Below are 8326 nucleotides of genomic sequence, written 5' to 3' on the forward strand. Positions count from 1 at the left end.
CAATAGTACGAACTACATTGACAATAAAGCCCAAGTGCGCCGACAATTGTACCCAATTATTCTACAAAAAAAGTAAAACAAACTTGAACAAAAACAAAAATAAGATATAATTACATAATAATAAATTCCATAAAAATTAAAATTTTTCAACCAATTTAATGGTCTCTGCCTGCTTTTGATCAATATTCCCAAAATAATGTTTCAATCGCTAGCCATTCACTTTGAACTGGTGTCCATCATGTAAACCTCTTATTGTGACCGCACCATGAGAAAATACTTCGACAACTTTGAAAGGTCCAGACGAACAAGAGCGCAATTTACCCAGGTGCAGTTTCAGTCTGGAATTGAATAATAAAACTTGTTGACCAGCGATAAATTGTCGCTGCAAAATAATTCTGCCATGCCATTGTTCAGTCTTTTCCTTGTAATTTGCAGTGTTTTCATATGCATTTCGCCTAATCTCCTCTAGTTCAGTGATATCCAACAGCCTTTTCTTTCCAGTAGCTTCATAGTCCATGTTCACATGCTTAATTGCCCACATTGCTTTGTGCTCCAGTTCAACTGGCAAGTGACAAACTTTCCCAAAAACCAATTGATATGGCGACATCCCTAATGGAGTTTTGTATGTTGTCTGCAATGCCCATAAACCGTCATCAAGTCTGGAAGACCAATCTTTCCTCGAAGGGTTCACAACCTTCTACAGAATGTTTTTAATTTGTCGATTCAAAACTTTGGCTTGTCCATTAGTTTGCGAATGATAAGTAGTAGCCATTCTATGATTAACTTCATATCTCTTCAGTGCGACTGCCACTTGGCTGCAATGAAAGTGTGTACCTTGATCACAAATCAATGTATTTGGTGTGCCAAAACAGGTGAGTATATGCTTGTGAAAAAATTTAAGCACTATCTTTGCATCATCCTTTGGGACTACAACAGCTTCAACCTATTTCGAGATGTAGTCAACAGCCACTAATATATAAAGATTTCCAAATGAACTTGGAAATGGTCTCATAAAATCCATACCCTAAACATCGAACAATTCAACCTTCATAATTGGTTGCTACAACATTTCATTGCATCAGGATATAGAACCAATGCGCTGACACCTAGCACATTGATTCAAAAATTGTGGGCGTCTTTGAATAATGAAGGCCAATAGAATCCTGATTAGAGAATCTTAGCAGCAGTTTGCATGCCACCGGAATGACCTCCAAAAGGGGGATTATGACAGTGCTTCAGGATTGAAAGCATCTCCTCTTCCGGAATACAACATCGAATCTACCTTGAATAAATACGACTCGTTCCAATGATACTTCACTACTTCACAAAGAAATCTTTCTTTTTATGGCCTATGACACCCAATGGGAGTTTTCCACACGCAAGATAATTAACAAAATCTACATACCAAGGGGTTGCATCTACAGCAAATAACTTCTCATCTGGGAATGCGTCGACAATTTGAAGTATGTTTCCATCTTTGCTGTCAAGTTCCAATCGAGACAAATGGTCTGCAAATTGATTCTCTGAACCCTTGCGATCTTTTATCTCGATGTCGAATTCTTGAAACAGTAAGATCTCACGTATCAGTCTTGGTTTTGCATCCTTCTTCGCAAAAAGATATCTCAATGCTAAGTGACCAGTAAATATGAAAACCTTTGTGCCGACAAGATAAGAACAAAACTTGTTGAAAGAAAATACTATAGAAACAATTCTTTCTCTATAGTGGTATAATTGATTTGAGCCTCTGTAAGAGTTTTTCTAGCATAATAGATGGCGTGAAATATTTTTCCCTTGTTTTGTCCTAGAACAGCACCCACAGCAAAGTTGCTTACATCGCATATAACTTCAAAAGGTTGAGACCAATCTGGTGCAATGGCAATAGATGCATTTACTAGTTGCGTCTTTAATTGAATGAATGCATCCAGACATGCATTGTCAAGGAGGAACTTTTTATTCTGTTCCAGTAATGAGCATAAGGGCTTTTCAATTTTCGATAAATCTCTAATAAATCTTTGGTAAAACCCTACATGCCCAAGAAAATTGCCAATACCTTTCACATTTGTCGGTGGAGGTAATTTCTCAATGATTTCCACTTTAGCTTTGTCTACTTCAATGCCTTGACTAGAGATACGATGGCCTAACACAATGCCTTCAGTTGCCATGAAATGACATTTTTCCCAATTTAGAGCAAGATGTGTGTCTTCACATCGCCACAATACTTTATCCAAATTGTCAGCGTAATGATCAAAATCATTCTCATAGACTGAGAAATCATCCATAAAAACTTTTAAAGAATCTTCAATCATATCTGAGAATATTGTCATCGTGCACCTTTGAAATGTGGCTGGTGCGTTGCAAAGACCGAAAGGCATACGGCAAAAAGCAAAAGTACCAAAGGGACAGGTGAAAATTGTTTTCTCTTGATCCTCCGATGCAATAGAAATTTGATGGGACCTAGAATAGCCGTTTAAGAAGCAGTAATAGGCTCTTCCAGCAAGCCTGTCCAACATTTGTTCAATGAAAGAAAATGGGAAGTGGTCTTTCCTTGTGGCAATATTAAGTTTGCGATAATCCATACAGACTCGCCATCCCATAGAAATGCATGTAGAAATTAATTCGTATTTGTCATTGCTAACCACAGTGATGCCACTCTTTTTAGGAACGCATTGCACTAGACTTACCCAATTGCTATTAGAACTAGGGTAAATAATTCCAGCATCAAACCATTTTATAATTTCATTCTTAACAACTTTCTTCATCTTCTCGTTTAATCTTTTTTGTTGCTCAATCGACTACTTGCCTTCATCTTCCAACTTGATCTTGTACATGCTAAAAGATGGACTAATGCCTCGAATATCGGCAATACTCCAAGCAATAGCTCATTTATGTTGCTTAAGAATATGGACCAATTTCTCTTCTTGAGTTACATCCAGTGTTGCGGAGACAATAACTGTGAGAGTATTGTTATCACCAAGAAAGACGTATTGAAGATGAATAGGTGGTGGTTTCAATTCCAAAGTAAGAGCTTCGTCAATAGATGGTTTGAAAATTGGAGTTGTTCTGTTGGCTAAGTCTAAGGATTCAATCTGCCATCCATGCCTGAGTTTAATATTATTAGCTTCAACCATGCTATCACAATTATCTAAGAATTCATCATTAGATGTCACTGCAAACTCCTCAGAAATTATTTTGCTTTGGTTATTGAATCTTTCCTCAATTAGATCCCCTAGCACATCGATAGTATAGCATTCTTCTTTATCTTTGCATTGAATAGATTCAAAAACACTAAAGGTAACGTGATCATCATTAAGTCGCATGGTCAGTTCACCTTTGTAAACATCAATAAGAGTTCGTCCGGTGGCTAAAAATGGTCGTCCCAGGATTATGGGAACCTCTTTGTCTACCTCGCAATAAAGTATGATAAAATCAGTCAGAAAAATGAATTTACACGAACTAAGATATCTTTGAATTTCCCTTCAAGTTGAGCCAATGATCGATCAGCTAGTTGCAATGTCACTGCAATAGGTTTCTTGTTACCAATTCCCAACTTTCTAAAAGTAGATAGTGGCATTAGGTTGATGCTAGCTCCCAAGTCGCATAAAGCCTTACCCAAATAATGGTTGCCAATTGAACATGGGATAGTAAATCTCCCAGGATCTTTCATTTTGGGGGGCAACTTATTTGTCAAAAACAACACTACAGCCTTCTGTGAGTGCAATAGTATCCATATCACTAAGCTTCTTCTTCTTGGACAATAGCTGCTTCATAAATTTCCCATAATTCAAAATTTGCACAAGAGCATCTACTAAGGAATATTGAGCTAAAGTTGCTTCAGTGTGTTCAGGAACTATTGGTACTACTTATCCTGCTCATTCTCCCTAAATCTTTTTAAAAAAGGTAAAGGTAGAGATACATCTGATTGCGCCGACACCTTTGATTGCGTTGACAATTTCAAGGGTCGGACATTAGGCATATGAGTGACAATTTGTGGAACTTCTTTGTCTGGAACATCGAAAAGCTCTTCAAATTCAACCTTTTCACCAGTATCTTGAGGTGGTACAGTAGAGTTTGTAGTCGACTCACCAATTTGTTTTCCACTATTGAGAGTGATAGCCTTGCAGTGTTATTTCCCCCTTAGACTGGGATTTTCTGTGTCACTAGGTAGTGTGTCCAGTGGTCGACTATTCAGATTCAAAGCAAGTTGTCCTAATTGTGCCTCCAACACCTGAATAGAAGATGAATTCCCTTGCACAATAGCTTCTGTGTGAGTCATATGCTCCCGCATTAAGCCTCTAGAGCTACTAACGGGTCAGAAGGAGAAGCTCACGTATACTGTTGTTGTTGATGTTCTTCAACATCTGTATCGTCTCCTCATTAAAAGACAAGTCTGACCTTAACTCAATCTCCTCCACTGAAACCACATGAGAAGGATCAGATCGATAACGCCTCAACATGGACATGTGAAAGATGTCATAGTTGCGATCCAATTCCAGAGGTAACTCTAATTGATAAGCTACCGACCCAACATGCTTCAAAACCTGATATGTCCCGATAAATAGATGGCTTAACTTTTCCTTATGACCAAATCTGAGAACTTTCTTCCATAGAGATACCTTATGGAAAACACAGTCCCCCACCTAGAACTCAATATCCCTTCTCTTAAAGTCCACATAAGACTTCTGTCTATTAGAAGCGGCCTTAAGTCCATGTTGAATCAAATGAACCATAACCTTAGTCTCAGTTACTTACTCATGACCCAAAACTTTCCTCTCACCCAACTCAGTCCAACAAAGCGAAGTACAACATTTCCTACCATACAAAGCCTCATAAGGTGTCATCTGAATGCTAGACTGAAAACTATTATTGTAAGCGAATTCAGCTAGTGGCAAAAATTCCTCCCAACTACCTCAGAAGTCAATAACATAGCTCTGAAGCATATCCTCCAAAATATGAATTCCTCACTCAAGCTGACCATCAGTCTGCAGATGAAATGTTGTACTGAAATCCAGTCGAGTACCTAGAACCTCATGTATTTTTTTCCAAAACTGAGAAGGAAACCGAGGATCTTGGTCTGAAATAATCGATATCGGAACCCCATGGAGCCTAAAAATATCTAAAATATAGAGCTTCACCAACTTATGTAAGGAGTAATCAGTCTTGACCGGAATGAAGTGAGTAGACTTAGTCAACTGATCTACAATAACCCAAACAGAGTCTTTCTTAGCAGGTGTTAAGGGCAACCTACTAACGAAAGTTCATGGTTACCCATTCCCATTTCTACAATAGAAGTTTAACAGGTTGAAGCAAACTAGAAGAAAGTTGGTGCTTAGCTTTAACATGTTGGCATATTAGAAAATGGGACACAAAGTCAGTTACCTCATGTTTCAACTCAGGCCACCAACGCAACTCTTAGAAATCATGATACATCTAATTGCTACTGGGGTGCATAGCATAAGAGCTACTATATGCTTTCCGCAGAATAGATTGCCTCAGATCCAGATCACTAGCAAATTTGACCTTCGAAGCACAAAATACCATCACTATTAAACTCGAAGTCTAAAGTCCTACCCTCATCAATCTACTAAACCTGACTAATCAGAGATTCATCCAGAAGTTGCTTACTCTTAATCTCATCCAACCAAGTCCGCTTAACTTGCAACTCGACTAAAATTCCACGATCATTAAACAAACTTAAGCAAGCAAACATCAACCTTAACTCGGACATAGATCTACAACTAAGAGCATCGGCCACCACAATGGCCTTACCGAGATGATACTCTATCGTACAATCATACTCCTTAATCAACTCAATCCAACAATGCTGCCTAAGATTCAATTTCTTCTATGTGAGGAGATACTTAAAGCTCTGATGATTAGTGTAAATGATACACCTCTCACCCTGCATATAATGCCTTCAAATCTTAAGAGCAAAGACAATCGCGATAATCTCAAGGTCATGTGTCAGATAATTACCCTCATGCTGCTTAAGCGATCTAGACACATACGCTACCACCTTACCTTATTGCATCATAACACAACCCAAACCAGTATAAGATGCACCGCTATACACAACGAACTCTTTCCCAGATTCAGGTTGAATCAGAACGGGAGCCTGAGTCAAAATCGATTTGAGCTTCTCAAAGCTCGATTGTTACTCAATGGTCCAAACAAAAAGAGCGTTCTTACGTAACAACTTAGTCAAATGAGTTCCTATCAGTGAGAACCCCTCAACAAATCTCTGATAGTAACCTGCTAACCCAAGGAAACTCTAAAGCTTAGTCACATTTCTAGGATGCTTCCAATCAGTAATAGCCTTTATCCTTTTAGGGTCCACTCAAATACCCTCAGCATAAACCACATGCCCCACAAACATAACTTCATTCAACCAAAATTGGCATTTACTCAACTTGGCATAGAGCTCTTTCTCATAGAGAATTTGAAGAACCACTCTAAGATGTTCATCATGCTCATCATCAGTCTTAAAGTATACCAAGATGCCGTCAATAAACACTACAACAAGCTGATCCAGGTATGGCTAAAAAACCTGACTCATGAGATCCATGAACGTAGTTGGAGCATTAGTCAAATTGAATGGCATGACAAGAAATTTATAAGGCCCATGGAAATCTTATGCACACTAGTCTCCTTTACCTTCAATTGATTATATCTAGATCGAAGCTCAATCTTCGAAAACACAGACGCCCCATGGAACCAATCAAATAGGTCATCAATCCTCAGAACTAGGTACTTATTCTTTACCGTTAATTTGTTCATCTAATAATAATCCACACACATTCTCATAGAGCTGTATTTCTTTTTGACAAAAAGGATTGGCGCTACCCATAGGGACACACTATGCCAAATGAACCCCCTATCCAAAAGTTCCTGAAGCTGCAACTTTAATTCCTTCAGCTCCTTCGGTGCCATTCGATATGGGGCGATGGACACCTGAGTTGCCCCTGACAGAACCTTAATTTTGAACTTAACCTCACTATTCGAAGGTAATCCCAGTAACTCCTTAGGAAAGACATTTGAAAATATCCTTAACAGTGTGAATTCCTCCCAAAGTCGATCCCATAATGCTCGTATCATGCACATAAGCCAAATATACATCACACATTTTACGAACCAACTTTTCAGCTATTAGAGCAGAGATCATATTAGAGAGGTAATCCCGATGCTCACTGACCATCACAACCTCCTCACCATCCCCAACCTTAAAAGTCACCCTTTTAGATACATATCTAATCCAACCCGATACTCCACCAACAAATCAATACCACAAATCAGATTAAGCTCTCAGAACAGCAACTATATTAAATCAACAAGGAATACAAACCCCTGAACCCCAAACTGATACCTTCTAAACACTTTACTAGAATATATTGTCCTAAAGGGATAATTATAGAAAGCTCACAACTAGTGTCCTTAGCCAAAATCCCCAGATTACCCGATATATTAATAGATATGTATGAATGCGTAGAACCACAATCAATCAATGCAAAATAAGGTAATGAATGCATAACAAATATACCAATTATCACATCAACCGCATCTCTATTCTCACGGCGCCTCACTGCATAAACTAAAGTTGGTTGCCTAGCCTCAGTCTGAATCGTAACTCTGCTCGATGCCCTCTAACCGTGACCACCACAATTACCTCACTTCAGTTTACCATAGCCTCTAACAGGCTACTGAACAACCCTCTAAGGCTGAACATGATCCTGAACCAGAACCCACACCAGTTCAACCATACGAGAACACTTGCCAATCATATGCTCGGTAGACCCACATCTATAGCAAGCCTGAATCCTTCTCTAACACTAGCCTAGGTGGCTTCTATTACAAAATCCATAAAATGGAACCTGCTCAACTCTAGCAACGGGCTCAACTCGAGCAGCTGGCTCTGTCTATAGAGGTCTCTCATACTTGGCCCGTTTCATAGGCTGCTGAGAAGAACTAGAAGGACCTGAATCCCTCTTATTCTTGTTTTGACTCTTTTCCTTATCAATTTTCTTACGCTCAACGCGCTTAATCTCCTCAGTAATCTTAGCCTTCTCCACCAAAATTTCGAAGACTTGCTCCTACTGGGGAGCTACCAGAACCATAATGCCGTAACTCAACCCTTCCTCAAACTAAATGTTCTTATCATAATCGGTCTCTACCAATCCGTGAGCATACCTACTTGGCCTCAAAAATTTGGCCTCATACTCGGCCACTAATCTATCACCTTGAGTCAGCCTCAGAAATTCGCTTCTATGGACCTTAGCATAGCTCACCCCCCACATACTTATTCTAGAAGGCAGTCTGAAAATAAGCCCAAGTC

General features: G+C 39.1%; 1 protein-coding gene across 1 annotated transcript; it reads right to left on the reverse strand.

Moving 5' to 3' along the window:
* Positions 1–208: 208 nt before the first annotated feature.
* On the reverse strand, positions 209–541 carry LOC105801139 (uncharacterized). Its single transcript, XM_012632473.2, has one exon. The coding sequence runs from the start codon at positions 539–541 to the stop codon at positions 209–211; it is 333 nt and encodes a 110-aa protein (XP_012487927.2).
* Between the last annotated feature and the right edge of the window lie 7785 nt (positions 542–8326).

The sequence above is a fragment of the Gossypium raimondii genome, chromosome 11 (assembly GCF_025698545.1).
Source record: "Gossypium raimondii isolate GPD5lz chromosome 11, ASM2569854v1, whole genome shotgun sequence".
Classification (NCBI taxonomy): Eukaryota; Viridiplantae; Streptophyta; class Magnoliopsida; order Malvales; family Malvaceae; genus Gossypium; species Gossypium raimondii.

Coding starts and splice junctions, on each gene's coding strand:
- LOC105801139 (XM_012632473.2), bottom strand. CDS start 541: ATGTGGGCAATTAAGCATGTGAACATGGACTATGAAGCTACTGGAAAG.